Raw genomic sequence first — 24457 nt, forward strand, 5'->3', positions numbered from 1 at the left:
GCTGAGGACCGGTTTTGAATCAGTCACCATCTAAGGTCGTGAGCAGGGGCGTCAATTGGAGGGGTGGGGGGTTAGACGGCGTCCTGAGGAAATGCTACATTCAAATCCGTGCTAGTTTCCGTGACTACCGTGATTACCAACCCTAGCTTTAAAGAGACAGTGTCTAAAATGAAGCTGTTCAGTCAGAAGCTGAAACGAGGCTTTCAAAGACACCAGTCAGAGATAAATAGTTATTGAGCTGTAAGTCATGTAAAGCTACTACAGAGGGATCAGAGGGACGATACAACGTCTGAATATGAGCATAATACGCCCTCTTCCTGTTGTCTCTATTATTAATTTACAAAATGTCGCAGCAAGGATTTTGGCTTCGCTTTTGTACGATAGGAGTAGGTGGAGATGCATTGTCCATCTTTACATACAGTCAGTAGGATTGAATGTTTACACCTTCCCCTCTGTACAGCTCCGGTCTTTAAAAAAACTAGGATCATCGTCTACGTAACAGTCTCACAGCAGGTTTCACAAAGCACAACTAAAATGTCAGCTGCTTTCACAAAACACTTAATCTGGACGGAGTTTCCACTGAACTGAACGGACCACTGGACGTCAGGAGCAACAACTCACCTGTACAAGGTAACATGGAGGTTGGTCATGTTTGAACAGATTATACAGCACGTGTTTTCCTAAACAGCACTAAGTGAATGAAGTGTGCACTGGTACAGGATCACTGTAGTGAGTCTAAAACATAAAGAGGAGAAGTGTGTGATGAGTAGAAGTAGAATGAGATTGAAATAATCCTGTAGTGTTGATCTAATCTCCTTTTCCTTATTAAACAGAGGGACGGACAAAATTACAGGAACAACTTACAATACAGCTGCCATGAGGATAACACCTCACAGGCTTATCTGAGTGGAAGGTTAGCATTCAGCTTATCCTCCAATCTCACTTTGTGGTACACACTCCTGGTTACTAGACTATCACACGGCCCAAAAACAAAATAAAACATTAAGAGTTTCTTAATTTGGGTGCAAGTCTGTTAATATTCTGTTTTTCTAACATCAACAAATCCCATGAAACACCATAAAAAAGCAAGAAACAGTCCTTTTAATCATTATCTTTGGATTCAAGGCTTGTTCCTCTGTGCTACAGACCTTCATTCAGGCCCTGGTTACACAGAAACATTTTCACTAGCAGAGGGTAAACTCTTGTTTATTGTGGTCATTCATTTACGAGGAAAAGCCATGACTGAAAACAAAAACTTTTATAAACAGGTTCCAGAGTGGAACTTTCGTGCAAACAAGCAGTACACGAATCCTTTGTTAATGGTGACATCACAACCCCATTCACATATTGAAGGCAGTAACGTCCCCAGTTGAACAGCCATGCAGGAGTAGGAGGAATGGATTTCATACGAATGTTTGCCATGTAAATAAGGACTTCAACAAATCATTATGCCAATGTTAATTGCTCAACAAATCATTACAATAGTGACATGCTTTGGTAGACTTTAGACCAAGGCCCTTTTAATACAGGAAAGACTCCATTAAAACAGAAAAGTCTTTACTTTGAGGTTTTTTTTAATTCCTGTCCATGTGACAACACGAAAATTACTGAAAAAAAAGAGTATGCATGACAGACTGTTAATAGAAACATCACCGAAGAATACAACACGCCTGTGCATAAAGCCATACACTTGAAAACAGTCAACTCTGGTTGTTTTTGAAACCGCCTACTATCCTAGCTGTATGTTTTGATTTGGTCAAAATTCAGTATGTAGTATGTGAACAAGAACAAAATCTGCAGTATGCCAAAACTAGTCAGATGTTGTACTGATTCAGAAAAAATTCCTCAGTATGCATCAGACCAGTCTCCTTCGCAAACATAGGGATGACCCCGTTTTTTCCTATATGTGACGAAGGGAACTCAGTTTTTAGGTGCTGTGAAAAATATTAAATTCCATATAAACCACTTCCTAACTTTTTAAATCATACGTGATGCTAAAGAAGCAGTTTCTCTATCAGCTTGGTCCTTGTTTACTCCTGCATTACGAAACCGTATATCCAGTGACGCCTGACCCAGCATCCTGCAAAACCGATCCAACAGAACAGTCAGAATACAAACTAAATTAAAAGGCATAGGTAGTATGTACAAGCGGTTTTGCAAACTGCCTCTGTCTGGAGAAGTTTTAAGAAACTCTGTAGAGTCAGCAGCACAAACACAGCTCGGTGGTCCACTATGATTATCATCTAGGGGTGACCCCAAATAGTCGAATATTGGACGATTCGTTCTAACGAGCCTTAGTCGACTGCCAATCTCATAGTTGAATATATGCATATGAAACGTGGATCATTCCATTCAAACCATGGGGGTGCTCAATGTCTAATTTAACATTATTTTCCTGTTTCCCGTAAAAATAGTGTCTCATTTAGCCTATTTTGATATAAATATAGACTTATTCAATGTAATTCTGAGAACAGCTCTTGAAGTGTTAAATCTCCTCAAAGTGGTAATTAAATCTCCCCTGGTAATTAAAGGTGGACTCTCCCATTTAAGGCTGATTTATACTTCTGCGTCGCCCCTACGCAGCAGGGGCTGACGCGGACATGAGCCCCACATACTTGTGCGTCGATGTGTCTGTGTCGTGCAGCAATTCTCCTCCGAAACGCTTGAGGGCAGTGTGGTCTCTCTGATAGCCGGCCGCCTGCTTCTGGTCTCTGTTTACTTTTCCACAGAGATTCAGAGCGTGTTCTGTTAATCTACAGCTGATACATGTTGCTGTTTATCATACAGACATGATTACATGAAGAATAGAGAGGAGGAGATGAAATACACGGCCGATGTGTGGCCGATGTCCGGGATCCCGGAAGTGCTGTGAATGCGGGAAAGACAAAGCCATCGAGCGGACCAATCACAGAGCTTGCGGTCCGCGTCGGCTCTACGCGTAGTTACATTTTGGAGGAGTTGCACGTCAGCTACGTGCGTAGGCCTCTGCGTAGGTACGGGAGCTACGCGGACCTACGGCGTAGGCTACGCCGTCGATTCGACGCAGAAGTATAAATCAGCCTTTAGCGGGGACCTGTGGAGCAGACGTACCTCAGCTGGTCTTTAAATCTTTCTACGTTCATGGTAGCTCAAAATGTCTGGAAATAAAACTTCAGTTGATCCTAAAAACTAGTGATGAAGATGAGGAGCAGCTTCATGAAGAGGGCTGTGAGATCAAGGATTACCGGACCACACAAAAACTGTACGGGGCCAAAAGAACGAGCAGGAATACCCAAAGCTGTCTGAAGCCTCAAAAACAATCCACAGCATCCCATCCACCTCCACATCATCAGAGAGGATATTCTCAAAGACAGGATTTACAGTCAACAAAGACAGGAGCGCACTTCTGCCCGTACACACGATGGTTTTCCTCGTGTACAGTTTGAAAAGACTCACGCGGACAAAGAGGCGATGAAAGACTGTTTTAAAAGGTTCTGTTAAGAGATTTAAAAACCCTTTAGCTGGTTCAGGTTTGATTTTGAACATTCTACAAATGTTTAGCCTTAAGTTGGACAAACAACCCTCCACAGTGCTGCTCTCCTCTGTGTGAACACTGTTTAAATATCTCCTGATTCCTTATTCTATAGTGGAGCGTTGTTCCATGTTTAACGGATGGTGGTCTTATTTGAGTTTTCTCTCCTTCATCACCTCGTTGTTTTTGTAATATAGATTTAAAAAATCTAAGTTTTATGCTTATAATATTCTGTTGTCCCTTTTGCTTTAAGCTATGAGTCTCTTAATTGTAAAGGGTTATGTGTAATATTGTCATGTGGTCACCATCATGCAGACTTTGGGTCAATAAGGAAAAACAACAAACATTCCACTATTCCTCGACTATGGGCAAAATCTGATGAATCAAATTCAACTAAGCAAATCCTTAGTCGGGCTCACACCTATTATCATCATCCTCCTACTCCTGCATGGATATTTGATTGGGAATGTAACACCCGTCAGTATGGGAATGGGGCCATTACCTCACCGATTTCAGAGGATACGTGCATTGCCTGTTTACACACAGACTGTTTACTGTCACCCAAAATACTGTTTCTGTGTAAATGAACGTCCAAAACCCAACAATAGTTAACAGTTTTCTCATGAAAATGTTTCCGTGTGAACAGCCACTTAATGTTGCCACCATACACCCTCCTGTCAACAACCTAGATAATGTATATTAATCCTACACTAAACTTATCCCAGAGAAAGGTGCAATTTACAGTCGCCTGAGTAACATTTTCTAAATCTACATACTCTATTGTTTTGGGAAATGATTTCGCCTTTTTTAAATGGCTATATTGTTTTATAACCACTGTGAATTGCGTAGCTCCATCATTTCACTTCATTGTCCAAGCTTAAAGTGTCATTTCTCCACAGCTAAAGAAAGCTGTCATCAGTGAAAAATCTATAAAAACTCTCTGTACACCATCTACTCAGCACCGTGCACCAGACGGACACAGATGTGGGATTTGTTGGTGGTGAAATTTGGAATATAAGCAGACTTTTCTTTGATAAATGTACCTCTGAGCAGCTGTATTGTACTGTAGTATGTCATTTAACCCCCCCGCAGTATATCCCTCTGCCGTTAAACCTGTTCAGTCCATGTTGTCTTCCTCCAGGTCGCTCTCAGGTGAGCTCCTCTGTCTGTACTCTGCCGTGTTGGACTGACGTTTCCAGCTGCTGTCTTTCTGACTCCCCATACTGTGCGAGCGTCCCAGGTTGGCCAGACGCTTCGATGAGATCCTGTCCTCTGATTCGTCGGAGGCGTGGGCTCGCTCTGTGCCCGAGTGGTGGTAGTCATGCCGCAGGTTCTCCAGGTTCAGAGCCCAGGGGCCGAGCTTCTGCCAGTTCACCCTCTGGAAGGCCATGATGCAGTGCAGGTTACCTCCCACCTGTGAGCCCATGGTAACATCACTTAAGTCAACGTTTGACTCAGAAACACAAACTTCATAAACTCATTTGAAACCAGACAGAAATGAGAAGGGGGACCTTTTTGGTTTTGCGCCGTTGAATGCCCCTCTCTGTGTGACGGATGTCCAGGTAGTCTGGATTCTGCGTGTTCAGGTCCGTCACAATGTCCATCCACCTAAAAATCAGAGGCTTCATGAAAAACAGCTCGTCTGGAACATGTGATTGAGTTTCAAACCGACTGAACGGATGCAGATCTTACTTTTTACAGTGGATAGCTGGATGTTTCCGACTGGGTTCACCAATCAGGATCCAATACTCCATTTCATTCGTGGGTAAGGGACCCCTTCACATAAAAGAGAGGGACTTTTAAGGAATGAAATCAGTCAAGTTTTAAGCCAATAAACAGGAAAATGATCGTCATGAAATGTACGTTTTGTCATTCTTCTGATTCAACTAAAATTTTGGTAATTTGGGAACCCCCATTTCATAACAAACAACACAACCCTGGACCGACAAACAAAAAACACCTGCAATGTTTTTGGAATAGTTCAGCTTTAACAAAGAGCAATGTTGCCTCATAACTTGGGATACTAAATCCTAATATTGACTCAATCAGTTATTTCACAACATCATAGATGTTATACCGTCACAATTTCTAAATATCTGAGTTAACCGTGAGGAACAAACCATCAGCTCAGTGTCCATATCAGCGATGTGACCCACCTGTAAGCCTTCGCTGCTTTGAGCGGCGTAGCCTCGAAGCCCAGTGGGCAGAAGTAATGATTCTGACAGTGGTAAATGTAGGCCATGGACTCATCCTTCAGCCCCTGTGTCAGCTTCATGAGCGCTCCTTCAGCTGAAGACATTTGACAGGTTATCACTTCTGTTTCTTTGTAAGCAGACATACATCTCACAGTGGGCCAAGCTGCCTTCCTCTACCTTAGTGACGGCTTACTCTCAGTCTGGACAACATTTCTACAGCACTGCTTCTGTGTGGCCCGTCTTTCTACACTGAGTTTTCCTTCATAACTACCATAAAGAAGAGTTTTTGTTTTCTTATAAGCTCTTTTTTTTATTAAAGGTGACATATCACGCTTTTTTCATCAATATATATTGGTCTAAGAGGTCCCCAAAACATGTCTTTAAAGTTTATGCTCAAAAAAACACTTTGAAATCAGATTTTGGCATGCCTGAAAAACCCTCTTCTTCAGCCCTGCTCAGAACAGTCTGTTTTCTCTCTGACCACGCCCCCTCAGGAAGTGGATGTGCCTCGGCTCTCCAGCACTTTGATCCAATGTTTACATGCTGGCTGAATATACACACTGCTTACAGACTGCGCTACTTCAACCCTCTGAATCTGATCCAGAATCTGATCCTGACGGAGAGGCGCCTTCAGCAGGACCTTTCTGAACCATTGGTCACAGATTTAGTGTTTCTTGTTGTTTTATTTGTCAGTATGTCGACGTGTGTCTTGGTACACAGCTACCAACATGTAGCTATGTGGCTATGCTAACTAGCGCTAGCACTTTTCCATGATAAATACAAATCATCCACTAGATCTTCAAATCTGCAGACGTGGGGAGTAAAACCGACCTTTGTGTTTATTAAGACAGCCTACAACTAGCATGCCTCCCTCCTAAGCTCCTTGTTAGCACACATGTGTGCAGGGAATGAAAAACAGAGGAGGAGTTGAGTTGTATTTTATACAGTCTATGGGCTGAACAAGCTACAAGCTCTGACTCCGTGACAGACCGGATATTGTTGTGACGTAACAAAAGCACGGAAGTCTGAAACGGCTGGTTTCACACACATTTACAGAAAGGTGGAGAAATCAGAACAGGGGCAGAATGGATATTTTCGGGGGGTTTGTAGACATGCCAGGGACACACATGTCAGGTAGAGAACTTTAAATTAAAAAGTCGATTTTGCATGATATGTCACCTTTAAGTTAGGAGAGGGATTTGAAACAAAGCTTCAAGTTAACACATTATATTCACATTTTTCTTGTCTGTCATACTCCACAGATATAATCATTGCTTCTGCAGAAACTTTGTAGAGATCCTTACACAATCTGTATTTCAGAGAACTGCAGATATTCATCTGAAACACAGGACAGCTGCTTTGCTTGCTCAAACTTTGAGGCTTCTCTTACGGCTCTGCTATAAGCCTTGACAGATTTCCCAACACAGAGAGTGTCCAGACACCTTGATCTCACCTGTCTCTCCTGCTGTCTTGTGTTTCCCGTGAGGTTTGTACAGGATGTAGGAGCAGCCTCGCACTCTGAAATTGTCATTGATTTGTCTGAACCACCTGGAAGAAAGAAAAAAAGTGCTTTAATTACTGACTGCGTGCAATTTCCAGAGATGACGGGGTGATTCAAAAAAGATACATTTGTTTACCGCATCAGAGTCGCATTGCCGGTGAAAGGACCAAACTTGATTTCTTCAAAAGGCGGCTGAAAACCCAGAATGTGCAGAGCCTCCTCCTGAGAGATGGGAGGAAGGCTAACAGAAACACACACTCACTTAGCGTCTCAGCAGCTGTTTATTTACTTGATGTTAAGATGACATTGGCTGCTGCTCACCTCCCTGCACCCAGAGTGCTGTAGAGGTAATTCCAACACGACACCAAAGAGGAGATTCCACATGAGGTCTTGTACTGTGGCCGGCTGATGCAGTACCTGAGGGTGTAGAAACACTTAATCAGCTCTCCTTCAGCTTCATCGGAATCTGGTTTACTTTGTTTCTATTTTCAGGCCTTTAATGTAACATTACCATCTCCTGAGGTCAAGCACTTTTCTCTGTTTGATCTCCTCCAGTGAGTCATGCGGAGAGGCGTCCTGCAGATTTCGGCTGATCCTGTCTGAGGACTTCATCTTCTTTGTCATACTTTTCTTTACATTGCCTAAAAAAACGCATCAGTACAGGATCAAAACATTTAACTGTATTTCAGGCTTCCTTCAGGATTACACTCAGACTGGAGTCTAATTTAGGGACTTTACCTGAGGTTTTTCCGACCACTCTGCACATCAGAGTACAAAGGGCTAACATTTTATCACGCAGGGAGATTACTTAAAACATTTTTTATCTGTATGAGATCAAAATCATCTGCACTCAAGAACCAGTCGATTACTCCATCTCACTCTGCCCCTGTTGATGCATCGATTGAGGTGCAACATGCATGTTGACTCTAATACTGCTGTTTCAAATGTGATCTGTAGCTGGTTGCTGCTCATGTCATTCAGCATTATCTTTGTTTAGGATTGGTGTAAATAAGCAGCAACCTACAGAGTTAAAAAAAAATGAACCTGGGGCACAGTTGGCATAGCGGTCTAAGAGGGCGCCCCATGTACAGAGGCTGTAGTCCTCGCCGCAGAGGTCGCAAATTCGATTCCGGCCTCGACCATTTGCTGCATGTCATCCCCCACTCTCTGCTCCCCACATTTCCTGTCTCCCTTCAGCTGTCCGGTCCATTAAAGGCGATAATGCACCAAAAAAAAAAAACTGCAGTTCCCCAAGTGTCCACTTGAGGCTGGCCCCAAAAGCCAAGGAAATCCCATTAGGTCCCATGTCAAAGTGGCCCACATTTTTACCATGCTTACAGCCTGGTTCAAAAACAGTTTGGAGTATGTAGTTCATTTATTTGTTTGTACAGGCTTTAAGGAGTCTGAATTATGTATTGACCATAGACTGTAAATAAAAATGGACAGCGTTGCTCCGCGTCTTCCTGTTGTAAGGTTCTGAAGCCAAAAAACCCCGCTCCAGGGCGCCGCCATTGTGCAGCCAGAGTGCGAAGCCACAGAATTTCTGTGTTGCCATGGTAATGTCTGTGTTGCCACGGCAACGAGCTCCGCCCTACAGCTTAGAGTCAGAAGATCCTATGGAGTTTCTCTCTACAGCAGCTGTCAATCAAAGCAAACCCGGAAGTAAAACCCCGTTTTTTAAACTCGAATAACTAACGAGAAAGAAACTTTTCAGAAAAAAGAGGCCTTGAACACAAAACAGTCAAATACTAACTACATATCACCGCAGCATATGGATGTGAGAAACATTCATACCATGTGTATTTATTTTTTAAAGTTTGACTGCAGCCCCACTCAGAGACAGAGTTTTTGACCTATACTGCATCCAGCCACCAGGGGGCAGGCGCTTTGCTGGAATCTTCCCTTCCAGGCAGTTGCACCCCTGGTATTTATGAATCTGTTGCATCATTAGGGGCGTGGCTTATTTAACTAACAGGTGGTTGCATTGTAGCTGTTTGCCTGATGGCTAAATGCCCGCCTCACCTCCAACTCTTTGCCGATTTCTAGCCTGATCAAAAGTAAGACTGAGTCTGTTTTTTCAACATAATGTCTCTTCAGGAACCAAAGAATGTTGTCACAGAGACTAATGTCATGTTGTATACAGTGTGTTGTTGAAAAGCAGGAAGTTAGTAACATGACCTGCCCATGCTCTGATCAGCAGTTGTGACAATGTTACGTCTGTTGAAACACTTCAAAGCAAGACATGTATTACTCAGGCGTCTTTACAAAACACACTACTGATTTTTACTAAACTCAGATACAACCAGAAAGAAGAGAACTAGAAGGAAGCAGGGCCACACACTGCTGTATGTGTGAGTGTGTGAGTGTGTGAGTGTGTGAGTGTGTTCTCTTACTTGTTCTTGTTTTCCTCATGAGAACGGCATTGAAGTCTGTGGTATCAATCTCCCAGGCCAGAATGGGCTTAGTGATTCCAGATGACACCTCCATCATGTCACAGTCTCCGTCTGATCCCACATGGGCCCCTCCAGGCTGGCCGAGGCTGAAGTCAACCGAGGGTTTGGTCTTCAGTAGTGATGGGCCGTCACCCTGCTTGTTGGAGACCAGGTCCCTGGATGTGTTTGGAGGCCGGTACACAGAAGCAGCCTGGTTGAGAAGAGCATAATCGGAGCAGACCGTGTAGAACTTCTCTCTGGAGTGTGTGACCGGGCAAGTCCATGGAAGATGGAGTTCAGCACTGGAAGCCCGTCTGACTTGGGCAGCATCCCGGGCAAGGGAGTTCATCAGACCGTGTTCCTCCACTCCATCCGTGGGCCTTTGCAGCCCTGACGGTTCTGCTGGCCCAGGGAGGTTTACTCCTTGACCCTCTGATGTATTAGGCATTGAATGGCCACTCAGTGTGATGGATGATGAATTATCTCAGGCTGACTGTGATGTTGAAGTGATTGATGCTCTGTGGAACAAAGGACATGCATTATAAGAAACACTACACAAAGAGATGTGAAAGGAAGATTTGAGGGGTGGTATGGGCCCCCATTGGACCCCAATATCCTAAATTATGATTGGCTATGTGCCTGGTCAGAGGTAGGACTTAAATTGAAACCAACTATTTCAACTGTGTTGATCCAAGCACAACCTTCAGTTTTGAAACATGAAGCTGGTGCAGAAGTGCCAAAACCTGCAGTTCCTCAAGTGTCTGGCTGCAAATGCCAAAGAAGACCTCATGGAGGGGCATTTCCAATAGTGAAGCAGTCATTGTTGGGCTTGGTAGTGTAGGCATAGGCAGATGCAGGATGTGGGGACCCATTGACCCTGAAATCTGATAGTTTTATTCCAGTAGTGTATCATAGTAAGCAACAATCAACCTCATCTCTTGGACACCTCACAACATCACAACAAAAAGTCTTGCCAAGTGATTTTTCTTTCTGCCGTGCAATGATTCATCAACATGGCCAACTAATCTGATGACATAATGACTCACTGCATTTTAAATGTTGATGAGGCATTGGTGAGTTTGTTGCATATTTTCATGCTGTGTGTAGACCAAGCGGCAACCTGCGGTCTTAAAATATGAAGCGCTAGAAACACCGGAAACCACTGAACACACATTTAAAGAATCCGATCTTTACAGCAGAAATAAACATGTTCACAGCCTGGTACAAATACAGTTTAGGTCTGAAGAGCTAATTTCTCTATCGGCACACACTGTATGGGGGTGAAATTTTTTATAACTTAGTATTTTCAAAGATATTAAACTGTATAAAATATGGACGTAGTATCCGTGACCTCACCCATCTGTTTCTGAAGAGCTGTTTTGAGGATGCCATATAACTGCTGTTGAGCAAGTGTGATGTAAAGAGGCGGGCCTTGGGCCTCCTAGCCAACAGCTACAGTGTTCCTGCCTGTCAATCAAGTCAGCTGTGCCTCTCATTGGAAGACTCAAAATCTTAATATCTTCAAAATTGCAGCGTTAGATAAAAATTCATCCCCTGTACAGTGTGTGCCGATGGAGACATGTGCTATCCAGACTACACTTGTTTTTTTAACCCGCTGTAAACATGTTTATTTCTCCTGTGAAGATCATCTTCTTTGAATTGGTGTGTATGTGGTTTCCGGTACTTCCTGATCCTCAAGCGGATCCTCGATGAACTGCAGTTTTTAGCACTTCAATGGACTCATACTTTTAGACCGGAGGTTGACAGGCGGGCACCCTGTAGCTGTTAGCGAAAAGGCTGAAGGCCCGCCTCTTTACCCCACACTAGCTCTGACAGAGTTAGGTTGAGTTCAGTATTTCCAATATGGCACCCGCTGACGATTGGCTTCAAATTAGATGGGTGACGTCATGAGTACTAAGTCACATTTTTTTATACAGTCTACGGTGTCAACATAACTTTTAAGGAGTTTGATTGCTGAGGAGCGGGACATCTCACATCTTTACTCTTCTAAATGTAACACATGCAAAACATCAAACAGGACACAACAGGTGAACAATGCAACACCATTGCAAAGTATAATTTATTAAGTCTGGCAGCATTTGATGAAACGCTGCAAAGAAAGGAGCTGCATGTAAGATCAGTAACCACTTGAATTTCAGGGGAGCGCGTCAGGAATGCACAAGTGTTAGAAGAGACATTCAACTCATCTTCTTCTTCTTCCTCTCCTACCACCATAATGGCAACATTTTCTAACTTCCTTTTGTAGTCCTTAAAGGCCCTGTGAGTTTTGAACTGGCTGAGAAACAGACTGAAAATGATACTGATGCCTCTTTATGACCTTCAATAGCAAACAAGACCATCAGCAACAACACTGACACCTTCTCTGTTGACATTTTTAATGCCTGAAACTGCCCTGAGGGGGTAGGTGTCAGACCAGATGATGGACATCTTGCTTCAGAAACAGACTTTATTTGACTGTTTTCATGGAAAATAATCACATAGCCTGTTAAGTTGATTGTTAAAAGACAACAGGCTGAGGCTTTTGTTGAAAACACTACTTTTGCATGTTTAGGACAAGAGATAAGAGGTATCACTTTGTCCACAAGGGGGGCGCCAGAATCGATACAAAACAAAAGTTCCTCACAGCAGCTTTAATGTACTGACCTTAAAATATTTATATGTTGCAGATGATATAACTTTATTTATATATAGGGTTGCAAAATTCCGTGAATTTTCAAAGTTGGAAACTTTCCATGGGAATTAACAGGATTTTATGGGAATAAAGGTGAATAAACCAGGAAGTTACTAAAGTGAAGGTTGGCTCTTAATAGGGTACTTAAATATAGTTGGGAATATATATTTTATCATAATCCTGACTAAAACAACCAGATTTCATGCAAGTACAGTTGAATATCTATGCTATACCTCAACCACATGCACATAGCACACTGCTTACTGCAGGGCTATTGAGACCACGCCTCCTACATGCACTGTGCATTCCTCCATCACATGCACACAGGATTTCTAGAATCCTGCAGAGGCTAGGCTTGAGGAGCTTGAGGGAAGATGCTTTTTTATTTGCATGTTGATTGGGACTTTGTTGGAGGGAGAGCAGCTCTTTTCATTTAACATTTTGAATGGGACTTTGTTGGGATTGCATTTTTGTTCATTTTTCAATGGGTTGGGTTGGGGGGATGAGTAATATTTAACTCAACATTGTTCATTAAAATATTTAACACTTGATAAAGTTCTATATAGCATCTTTAAAAACAAATGTTTACAACCTGCTTTCACAGACACAGGAGATGACAGAATAACCATTGAGCCACACAGAGAGGAATGCCACCCTTACATGGAGTCAGTGCCCCCTATCAAAGAGGTCTGGGCACACCCCTGCTGCCACCCTGACCCACATTAAAATACCTGTTCGCATAAACTATCTTTCTCCCCTGTGTTGGAAGTCTGAACAATGAATGACATTGTTCAGTCTTAAATCAACAATAGAGAGTACAATAAAGATTACCTCTAGCCAATAACAAGTCACCTATTATCACAACAGAACACAATATCTTTTATTACTCAGTTAGCTGTGGGCTGCTTGGACATTAATGAACATTTCACCTGTGCAGTGCGTGTAGGGAGGATGAGCTGCAGCCTTCACTGTTGTATTGTAGTTAGCAAATGCAAACACGCCCAGCTGTCCCGTTATCTTGTTAATCATACCTGGTGCTGGATCTTGGAGCCAAAAAGGGCTGGAGAAGCAACACACTAACCACACAGGACTGAACTCCTATGCATCATGGCTTGGGACCGTATACATTAAAGGATTGCACAGCTGAGACGTCGCTTTCTATCCTTTCTGTACTCTATTACACTTCCTGTGCAGCTTGGCCGGAACGTACCATTACAGGTGGCAACCGGGGGTGTTCAAAATAATAAAGGTAGATACACATATAAAGCTGGGATCAAATGCGGATATAACTTTGCCTCTTCATACCCTTCATGTTTGTTTCTATTCTATAGTAATTTGGAATGTCTAAACAGGTTAAAATTCGTGGAGCTTACAACCCGTGTGGGTGGACAGTGGACTGATCCAACATTTCAACCAATCACAGGAGTGACAGCAGGGACTGTACGGTGTGAACTTCACAGACTCGAGGTAAGAGTGTTCTCTAAATCTTCTTTTAAAGGTAACTATATTAACAAGCGACACTTAATGAACACTAGTATATAAAACAGCTCGGACAAGTTACTATAGTGACGTTCAAACAGTAAAATGGCGGACACACAAATTATAAATCATTAATACAAAACTGCGCAACTTTATTATTACAGCTGAAAGAGTTTTTCAGATCAACTCGACAAAGCAGATGTTTTTTTTATATACTGACAATGACACTCTTTGCATTCTTCTCCTGTTACCATATTAACTTCAAAACAAACCACAGGCCAACATACTGGCTGCAGGTTATTGGGGGGCAGGGAGAAGTGGTGCTGCTCTGTACGAGTGTTACCCGAAGAAGAGGTCTTCTGCAACATCTTGGAGCCATCTTTAAAGTTGGGTTTAACTTTCAGTTTGAGTCACAGCATTGCTTTCTAACTGTGATATGTTAATGATAGGGAAAGTTGCTAGAAACTGTTTGTGCTGCCTGTAAAAGAAGCTTAAAAACAAATGTAATGGCATCTAAAAAAATGTGGCAACCAACCAGAGCCTGACTTGCAGTGTGAGAATCCACATGCAGCTAAGACAAACACAAAGCCAATTGCAAAACAAAAAACAGACTATGTTGCCAAGAGGTCGATGAAAGGGACCTCCTTCTGACATTTTTACCTGATAGCTGTCCTGGGTGAATAATGCAATGGAACATGACTTTAAATATTAAAAAATCATTTGGAAAATGCAAATTCAATGTGTTCAACAATTCAACAAGGGCAAAAATGTTTTAATAATGATAAAACCTCAAACTCCATTGGGACATTATTTGGACCAATAGCACACCAACTCATTCATTATAAGTTTGTCCATATATACTATTCAACAGCATACAGATGCTTCCAGATGAAGCTTATAGATCAGGGGTGTCCAAACTTTTTCCCAAGAGGGCCACATTTGATGTTGTCAGAATGCCTCAGGGCCAGTGGCTCCTACTGAGACTTAGTAATCATAAAAGTTATATATGAAATCTCTATTTAATAACAGTTATTTTAATTTTTTTCTCAATAAATCAGTAACTAGGTAGTCCTCAGTTCTCCACAAGCCATGTAAACATTAGCAAACTTTATCTTCTTCTGGAGGAAAATGTTTTTCATGTGGGTCAGGCAATGTGGGAAAAATATTGTATCATTATCTTTCTATGGCAGGATCACGATCTGGATTTCATCACACTTCTTTTTCATGTTGTTTTTAAGACTTGTCTGACCAGCAGACAACATCCAAAGAACTAAAGAATTATTTTCTTGCGTTTTGAACAATTTTGATGAACCAAATTTTGCCTTTTCTGCACAATTTCATAATTTGGATTTTTTTCTTGTGTCTTCTTTTGTGTCTTCTGAACTTTAAGTGTTCATCAAGAACATTTTCACATCATAAAAACATTAATATGAAAACCTGTCAACTTTAAGTTTTCTTGTGTTTCTTCTGTATTGCCTTCTTGCAGAATCCCCAGTGCTTTGGCTTTATACAAGTTGTCCATATGAAGCTTTTTGAGATGTTTCTGGATTAACTTTAGTTTTGTTTGTGTGCTAGAAAGAAACTGCAAATGTACAGATGATTCAGAGTGTGATTCATTTCTGTGCTATAAATAAAACATTTTAAGATGGAAGCTTGGGGCCACAAATAAATGGACCTTGGGCCGCGACTGGCCCCCAGGCCGTACTTTGGAAACCTAGTTATAGATGGTCCAAACTGTTCTAAATGTAACTTAGATACTGTTGGCATGTATGTCATTGTCTTTTGGGAATGTCCTAATCTTTCGCCTAAGGTAGCAAAGTGTTTTGAAAGTATTTTAAAATCTCCAATTTCTAAACAACCATCCTTACTTTTATGTAATGATAACTCTGCTCTCAGAGTTACAACCAGATTGGCCTTGAGGAACATCATGTTTGCAGGTTCCACTGCTGCTAAGGGGAACATAATACACTCCTGGTTTTCTACTGAACCTCCATCTGTAAAACAATGGTTTATCTACTTCAGAGATATCACTCTTATAGAAAGATCATTGGCTGTAATTCATAAGGCACGAGCATCTACTGTTGAGGCTTGGGATCTCCTTATTGCTTCTCTTTTAAATCCAATTCAATCCAACACTACCAGTCACAAGTTTGGAAACACCTTCTCATTCAAGGGTTTGTATTTATTGTAATGATTGTAAACACTGTAGATTAATACTGAAGACATCAAAACTATGAAAGAACATATATGGAATTATTGAATGAACAAAAAAGTGTTAAACAAAGCAGAATCTGTTTTATATTTTAGATTCTGTAAAGTAGCCCCCTTTTTCCTTCATGACAGTTTTGCACACTCTTGGTATTCTCTCAGTCTGCTTCATGAAGTGGTCTCCTGGAATGGTTTCTAATGAACATGAGCCTTGTCAAGAGTTCATTTGTAGAATGACTTGCCTTCTTAATGTGTTTGAGACCATCAGTTGTGTTGTTCAGAGGTAGGGTTAGTACACAATGGATAGCCCTATTTGACTACTGTTGTAATCCAGATTATGGCAAAACCAGATTATTTCATAGTTTTGATGTCTTCAGTATTAATCTACAATGTTGAAAATAATTAAAATAAATAAAAACCATTGAATGAGAAAGTGTGTCCAAACTTTTGACTAGTAGTGTATTTATATATTATATATTATATATAGAATGAGAAACCTACACACATGAGCTATCCTATCACTCCCCCCCTCTTTTTATTTATTAGTTTATTTGTATTTTATTTGTTTGTTTATTTTCATTTTATGTATTAGTTTATTTGTTTGTTTATTTTCATTTTATGTATTAGTTTATTTGTTTGTTTATTTTCATTGTATTCATTTGTTTATTTGTATTTTATTTGTTTGTTTATTTTCATTGTATTTATTTGTTTATTTGTATTTTATTTGTTTTTTCAAATGTATGGATGAATCTGTGGCCTTGTGTCACCCCCCTTTAATTTACTTGTTCATTCTCTGTCATTATATTTAATTTTATATTATTTCTGTAGCCTTGGTGATATGTAAATAGTTTGTGTTGGATGCTGATGTCATCTGATGTGAAAAAAAATAATACAAAATTTATCACAAAAGAAAATCAAGAAAACATCCATAACTATTAGAAAATCAAACACATATATATGTTAGTCTATCATCTTTTTAAAATGGAAAAAAAGAATTTAAACTACATTTCTCATAAAATAAGCACAACTACCATGATAGGAAGTAACTTTAATGACTATATTAATTTCTACAAAGTTGTATCACATTACCTTTTCAGTTTTTTAGGTTGTAAATAAGTAAAGACATTTTTATCATATCTATGTTTTTGTAATTTATACTGAGATTTTTAAATGTCCCCTTAACAGTCAGCCATGGAGAAGAAGCAGGTGATCATCGACACAGACTGCGGCATAGACGATGCTCAGGCCATAATGATGGCTCTGGCAGCACCAAACATCCAGGTCGTGGGCATCACCTGTGTGTTTGGGAACGCAGCGCTGGACTACGTGTGTCAGAACGTCTTGAGGGTGCTCTCCGTCTGCGAGCGTGAAGGGGTACGTTTTCTGAAACTTCATATGCATAAATGTACGGTTGCTTGAAGAGTTTCAATTGAGCACTGAAGAAATATTAGTTTTTGTGAGGTTTAGAGTTGCACTACCGTTCAAAAGTTTGGGGTCACCCAGACAATTTTGTGTTTTCCATGAAAACTCACACTTTTATTTATCAAGTGAGTACAAAATGAATAGAAAATATAGTCAAGACATTGAGAATGTTAGAAATAATGATTTTTAGTTGAAATAATAATTTTGTCCTTCAAACGTTGCTTTCATCAAAGAATTCTCCCTTTGCAGCAATTACAGCATTGCAGACCTTTGGCATTCTAGCTGTTAATTTGTTGAGGGAATCTGAAGAAATTTCATCCCACGCTTCCTGAAGCACCTCCCACAAGTTGGATTTGCTTGATGGGCACTTCTTGCGTACCATACAATCAAGCTGCTCCCACAACAGCTCAATGGGGTTGAGATCTGGTGACTGCGCTGTCCACTCCATTACAGACAGAATACCAGCTGCCTGCTTCTTCCCTAAATAGTTCTTGTATAATCTGGAGGTGTGCTTTGGGTCATTGTCCTGTTGTAGGAGGAAATTGGCTCCAATCAAGCACTGTCCACAGGGTATGGCATGGCGTTGCAAAATTGAGTGATAGCCTTCATTATTCAAAATCCCTTTTATCTTGTACAAATCTCCCACTTTACCAGCACCAAAGCAGCCCCAGACCATCACATTACCTCCACCATGCTTAACAGATGGTGTCAGACACTCTTCCAGCATCTTTTCACTTGTTCTGCATCTCACTAATCTTCTTCTGTGTGATCCGTCTGTCCATAACACTTTTTTCCAATCTTCCTCTGTCCAATGTCTGTGTTCTTTTGCCCATATAAATCTTTTCCTTTTATTGGCCAGTCTCAGATATGGCTTTTTCTTTTCCACACTGCCTAGAAGGCCAGCATCCCGGAGTCACCTCTTCACTGTAGACGTTGACACTGGCGTTTTGCAGGTACTATTTAATGAAGCTGCCAGTTCAGGACCTGTGAGGCGTCTATTTCTCAAACTAGAGACTCTACTGTACTTGTCTTCTTGTTCAGTTGTGCACCGGGGCCTCTCACTTCTCTTTCTACTCTGGTTAGAGCCTGTTTGTGCTGTTCTCTGAAGGGAGTAGCACACATCGTTGTAGGAAATGTTCAGTTTCTTTGCAATTTCTCGCATGGAATAGCCTTCATTTCTAAGAACAAGAATAGACTGTGGAGTTTCATATGAAAGTTCCCTTTTTCTGGCCATTCTGAGAGTATAATCGAACCCACAAATGTGATGCTCCAGATACTGTACTAGCTCAAAGAAAGGCCAGTTTTACAGCTTCTCTAACCAGCAAAACCGTTTTGAGCTGTGCTAACGTAACTGCACAAGGGTTTTCAAGATGTTTCTAATCATCCATTAGCTTTCTAACGCGATTAGCAAACACAATGTACCATTAGAACACTGGAGTGATGGTTGCTGGAAATGAGCCTCTATACACCTATGTAGATATTCCATTAAATACCAAACGTTTGCAGCTAGAATAGTCATTTACAGCATTAACAATGTATAGAGTGTATTTCTGATTAATTTAATGTTATCTTCATTGAAAAAAACTGCTTTTCTTTCAAAAATAAGGACATTTCTAAGTGACCCCAAACTTTTGAACGGTAGTGTATACCTGAGTATTAGTATTTAAAGCCAATCTAAGAACAATCTAAACACTGCTAAACGTCTGCCTGCAGATTCCAGTGTTTCGAGGTTCCAGTGGTCCTCTCATCGGAGCGGGCAGCTCACCCACCGACCACTTTGGCACTGATGGACTTGGAGATGTGATTAAAGACAAAGTCCCACAGTGGGAGGAGAAAATCCAGAGAGAGCACGCCGTCAATGCCATGATCAGGCTGGTGACTGAAAACCAGAAGCAGGTGAGGATCTCCTCAGTCGGCTGTGGCTCAGTGGGCAGAGTCGGTCGTTTATCAATCGGAAGGTTGATAGTTCGATCCCAGCTCCGGCAGTCACATGCCGAAGTGTCCTTGAGCAAGACACTGAACTCCAAATTGCTCCCTCTGTTGTTCAGAGGAACGAACAAATGAGATTAGCTAACAGTAGCACTGTTGGTTCCTCACTGTAGCAGCCTCTACCATCAGTGAGTGAATGAGTATGAATGGGTGAATGTGACAAGTAGTGTAAAAGTGCTTTGAGTGGTCAGAAAGACTAGAAAAGTGCTATATAAGTACAAGTCCATTTACCATTCAGTGTTTCATCTTTGATATGAAGCTGCTCTCTGCTATAACACGCTCTCCACAGGTCTCCTTGGTGGCCCTCGGCCCGCTCACAAACCTGGCGTTGGCTGTCAGACTGGATCCAAGTTTTCCTCAAAAACTGAAAGATCTGTACATCATGGGAGGAAATATGGAAGGTAAATAAAAACACATGCATTTCAGTTTTGGAGACATTTAGGCTCTTTTAACTTGATTTTGTCTCTGTAGGAAAAGGAAACATGACGTTATGTGCAGAGTTCAACTTCGTCATGGATCCAGAGTCTGCTTACATTGTTCTTGAAGAGTTTCTCTGCACGACATACATTGCATCATGGGAATACGCCTGCAGAAACCCACTCACATGGGTAAGATGTGTGTTTGTGATAATCCACATTACCCTGTTTCTTAATATTTTGATTGGGGGGGGGCGTTTCAGGGACAGTAATCATAGCATGCAAACACAATGGTCAGTCTAACAGTGAATAGTGTTCCATCAAACCAACAGAAAAGTACATATAATAAAATATAACTAGGTGATGCAAATGTTTCCCCCAAAATGTTTATGACGTTTTCTCAGATGTTTTAAAAACTCTATTTTAGTAATGTAAGATTTTCCATACCATTACACTTTATAGGATCTTTAATGTAATGAAGTTAACAAGTACTTTCACGAGGGCATGTGTTCATTGCATTATTTGCACTGGTAACACCAACAACTTCAAATTCAGAGTTCATGTCACTGGCACTTAGACCCAATCTCAATGTCCACACTCACATTCACTGACTGAAGTCTGTGAGGGCTTAGGGCTGCTTCACTGTCAAATCTTCAATATTGTCTCAGACTTTTTGAGCGCTTTACGCCCCCTTTCTGTGAGTGGGCATTTTTGCAGACTTAGCGTAAGGGAATTACCCAGAGTTCATAGCATTCCGACGTGAAACACGTAAGCTAGCGAGCATGGAAGGGTAAACGAACGCCATAAAAAGAAATTTAAAAAATGAGACGGTAAACAAGAAGCAGGAAGCTGCAACCATTGTAGGTGTTTTAAAAAAGTTTGCTTGTAAGTATAAATATAGAACACAGCGTTAATCAACCTAAATCTATTTATCTTCACAAGTGTATTTTACAGTATAATTTATAGTTATCATATCTTTTACATTCTGTGGTTAAGCAGTCTATATGACAAGAGACTGGATCACATGGCAATCAGTCAGTCGTCCCTTAAAGCTGCTGTTGGTAGTCGTGATATAAACATCAGTTCTGAGAGAGATTTCCAATGTCAACGCTACCCCTCCCCTCTCTGCTGTCGTAACCCTGCCCACAAAAGATAGTTGTGAGCGTTCTATGAGGAAGTAGAGGCTTCCCAGCCAATCAGGGCGACGTAGTGGGGCCTCCGCTCAGCCAATCAGGACAGGGGGTTGAGTACCGATGGGTATTATGACCTTTTTTCCAGACCCAGCAGAAAAAAAAGTACAGTTTTTACACCACTCCTACCAACAGCAGCTTTAAGCGCCTTGAATTTAAAGAAAAGTAAAATGTGTTAAATACAATCCCTTATATCGCTATGGTGAGCTACATGACGTCATGCAGGTTACGTGAGAGTCGCAAAGTGCTGTCCCATTCCCAGTTTCACAGTTTTGAGCCCCTCCAGCCTCCTGTCCTCAATCACTTAAAGATGATGTCAATTAAGTCAAGAAGGGAGACCCTATGGTTTGATCTCTACAACTGATTTTATTGATGTCCCTTGTTGTGCAGGAGTTCTTTGAAGAGTTGATCAACCAGGACACACCTGCTGCAGCCTTTATGAAGAAGATCACATCTCAATGCTTCGCGTACTCCAGAGAGTTCATGGTGAATAAGAGAGACGTGTACTTCGGACCTGGCTTCGTCTCTTACGATGCGTATGCGATGTCGGCGTGTATTGATAGCAGCGTGGTCACAGAGAAGATTGAGTGTCCCGTTCGTGTGGAGCTGCAGGGTTCCATGTGTCGGGGCATGATGGCACTGGATCGCACAAATCAGCTGAAGAAAAGCCACAGTGTGTTTGTTTTGGCTAAATGTGATGTTGCAAAGTTTGGTCAGTTACTCATGATGTCTTTAAGACAGCCATGTAAGAAGTAACCACAGAACACAACATGTTATCTGAGATCAGATTGTCTTTGAATGAAGTGAACAAAAGAGAATTTATCTGAAATCATTTCTTATATTTCTGACAAATGAAGTGCATGTCATGATTGATCCCCTGTGCACAAACATGTGCTGCCTGTCAGGAGTCAGCAGGGGGCAGCAGCTGCATACGGTCCATGTTTTTATATGTGTACGTTTATTAACCCACAGTTTTATTTTATAAACCTACAATCAATGCATAACAGGAAAAAGATGTGGTGGGTACAGTGAGGATGTTACTCAGTATATGTGGAGATTCAAAGTAGTCGTTATAATTAAAGCAGGATAATATCATTGAATTAAACTAGGAGTTCAAACACAGGAAATGTATCTTTGTATACCTGTATTTGATTGTTTTCATGTAATTAAATTCTATTCATTCCCTTCCTAAATGTCTGTATCTTTCTTTTAGCATTTAAATATTAATCAATTATTATCTTATAATTTAAACCAATCCGATGTGAGGTGTTTTGTCCAAATTGAATGTAATGGACTTGAAAACATACCATAGATACAAAATGCAACTTAAGATTATACTGAATTGATCCCTGGGGGTGAATTACTGTTGCAGCACATACATACATACATAAATAAAAAAAAAATAATGCAACAGTAATTCTTAGACACAAAGAGAGAGGATACACAGGTCCTATTAACAAGTCTTCATTTAAAAAAAACATTACATTATTGGTGAGGTGCAGCATATTGGCAAATTCTGCTCCACCACATCGATATTTATTTTTTTACCCATTAGTCTCTCACAGCGCTGACAGAAATATATAAAATGTATTTAACCCTGTACAGCCTGAACCATCAAATAATTGTCAGAAAATTCTAATTCCTTGAAAATTGAGTGTTTATTGGACCTTCTGACAAAAATAAATAAAAAAATAAATAGCAGTTTTCATGAGTTTTAATTTGTATCATATTTGTTACATCAGGCATTTTGGTGTACATTTTTTGCTCAAAGTTTCTTATCTTTTAAAAAAAAACTAAAACAATATTTTTAGCCTGTCGAACTTTGAGTTTCCTTCAAAGTTTCCAAAAGTAATTTCAAACGTCATGCATATTTTATAGCAAAAAAACTAATTTATTGTATATTTTTTCTCAGAGTTGTTCAATTTTTAGTGGAAATCAATGATCAAAAGACAATAATTTACTAGGGAGCCATAGCAACATTCAACCAGTCATCAATCATCATGATACAGCAGGTTGCGTATATAAAAATACAATATACGTTATAAATATCTCCATTTCTCCTCTAAATATACCTCATTATGTCATTTAAACATGTTCTTAAATTATAAAAAGACTGTATATGTTGCTTTATGGAATCATAATGTATGAAACTTAATAAATTATGATTGACAGATCTGCAAAAAAAAACCTGCTGTATTAATTTTGATCCACATTTTCAACATGATTTGACTATAAATTAAGTTATAAAATATTAATTAGTTTTACATTGCATCAATCCAGTAACTATTCCTCTTAAAGTTTCAGATACAATTTGAAAGTTTCTTTCCAAACTTTTTTTTAAATTGGTAAAAATATCCCTGAAAAACCTCGAGTGGGTCTCTGATCCACAGCTGACATTTTGGATGTCTCAAGTGACGTCCTTCTGGTGCATGAATCACTCACACCTGGTGGATGGAGCTGTTCAATTTGGACAGGCAGCAGAGGGCAGCAGCTACAATCAATGTACTGTACAACATGAACAAGATGTGGTGAGTACAGCGAGGATGTTACTCAGTATTTCTGGTACTTCTGGTGCATGAATTTATCACACCTGGTGGATTATCCGTGCACTGCATGTATCTGATCGTATCATCAGGTTTTTTTAAGATGATGTAGAGGTCTCAGAAACTGTTGTATCAAATATATGATACGCTTGGTGTTATAGGGTTAAAAAAGTAAAATCCCTCTAAACGCAGCTCTGTGGTGGACTATTGTGCAGATGACAATACAGCATGTAACTCTGAAAAAAGTCACAGTAATTGTAGTAATCGCCTGCTGAGACTTGAGGTCAAAGACACACTTGATCCTCTGCAGTTTGCATACAAAGAACACATTGGAGTGGATGATGCAGTCCTCTACATGGTCCACCGTGCCCTCTCTCATCTGGAAGAACCTGGCACTTATGTGAGAATTATGTTCTTTGATTTTTAAAGCACATTTAACTCCATCCAGGCCATCATACTCAGAGACAAGCTCAAAGAGATAGGAGTGGACCATAGACTGTATAAAATATGGACGTAGTATCCGTGACGTCACCCATCTGTTCTTGAGAGCTGTTTTGAAGCCAATCGACGGCAGCAGCCATATTGGAAATGAGGAACTCAACTAGGCAGAGTGTGACGTAGTGTGAGCCTCCTAGCCAACAGCTATGTGTTCCCGACCAGGAGTCATGACAGTCATGTCCTTATTTGGACAAAAACTTGAAATCTTAATATCTTCTGAACCGTCACGTTATAAAAAAATTCACCCCCGTACAGTGTGTGCCGATAGAGAAATTAGCTTCATAGAGCCAAGCTGTTTTTTGAACCAGGCTGTAAACATGTTTATTAATGCTGCAAAGATCGTCTTTTTCCCATTCATATCTATGTGGTTTCTGGCGTTTC

The 24457-nt window shown here is 40.7% G+C and overlaps 2 protein-coding genes across 3 annotated transcripts; one reads left to right on the forward strand and one right to left on the reverse strand.

Moving 5' to 3' along the window:
* Window positions 1-3: 3 nt before the first annotated feature.
* LOC117831590 (basic immunoglobulin-like variable motif-containing protein) lies at window positions 4-20015 on the reverse strand. Its single transcript, XM_034710351.1, has 11 exons — window positions 19661-20015; window positions 9601-10157; window positions 7719-7848; window positions 7529-7624; window positions 7344-7448; window positions 7160-7254; window positions 5668-5800; window positions 5204-5287; window positions 5023-5119; window positions 4625-4925; window positions 4-735 (listed from the first exon to the last, which is right to left on the reverse strand). The coding sequence occupies exons 2-10, from the start codon at window positions 10085-10087 to the stop codon at window positions 4629-4631; spliced, it is 1524 nt and encodes a 507-aa protein (XP_034566242.1). The 5' UTR covers window positions 10088-10157; window positions 19661-20015; the 3' UTR covers window positions 4-735; window positions 4625-4628.
* Window positions 13389-22228, forward strand: si:ch211-201h21.5 (uncharacterized protein LOC555526 homolog). 2 transcript variants are annotated; one of them, XM_034710375.1, is made up of 7 exons: window positions 13389-13580; window positions 13684-13798; window positions 17204-17392; window positions 19154-19336; window positions 19719-19830; window positions 19901-20037; window positions 21426-22228. In XM_034710375.1, exons 3-7 carry the CDS (start codon window positions 17210-17212, stop codon window positions 21789-21791), a joined length of 981 nt encoding a protein of 326 aa, XP_034566266.1. In that variant the 5' UTR covers window positions 13389-13580; window positions 13684-13798; window positions 17204-17209; the 3' UTR covers window positions 21792-22228. The 2 variants fall into 2 exon arrangements, with proteins under 2 accessions (XP_034566266.1, XP_034566273.1); XM_034710382.1 differs by lacking the exons at window positions 13389-13580; window positions 13684-13798 and adding an exon at window positions 14088-14196.
* The last annotated feature ends 2229 nt before the right edge of the window (window positions 22229-24457 follow it).

Source organism: Notolabrus celidotus, chromosome 2 (genome assembly GCF_009762535.1).
Source record: "Notolabrus celidotus isolate fNotCel1 chromosome 2, fNotCel1.pri, whole genome shotgun sequence".
Lineage (NCBI taxonomy): Eukaryota > Metazoa > Chordata > Actinopteri > Labriformes > Labridae > Notolabrus > Notolabrus celidotus.

Coding starts and splice junctions, on each gene's coding strand:
- LOC117831590 (XM_034710351.1), bottom strand. CDS start 10,087: ATGCCTAATACATCAGAGGGTCAAGGAGTAAACCTCCCTGGGCCAGCA. Junction 7,625..7,718: donor GTGCTTGACCTCAGGAGATG/GTAATGTTACAT, acceptor CTACACCCTCAG/GTACTGCATCAGCCGGCCAC. Junction 4,926..5,022: donor AACGGCGCAAAACCAAAAAG/GTCCCCCTTCTC, acceptor ATGGGCTCACAG/GTGGGAGGTAACCTGCACTG.
- si:ch211-201h21.5 (XM_034710375.1), top strand. CDS start 17,210: ATGGAGAAGAAGCAGGTGATCATCGACACAGACTGCGGCATAGACGAT. Junction 19,831..19,900: donor CATGGGAGGAAATATGGAAG/GTAAATAAAAAC, acceptor TTGTCTCTGTAG/GAAAAGGAAACATGACGTTA. Junction 20,038..21,425: donor GCAGAAACCCACTCACATGG/GTAAGATGTGTG, acceptor CTTGTTGTGCAG/GAGTTCTTTGAAGAGTTGAT.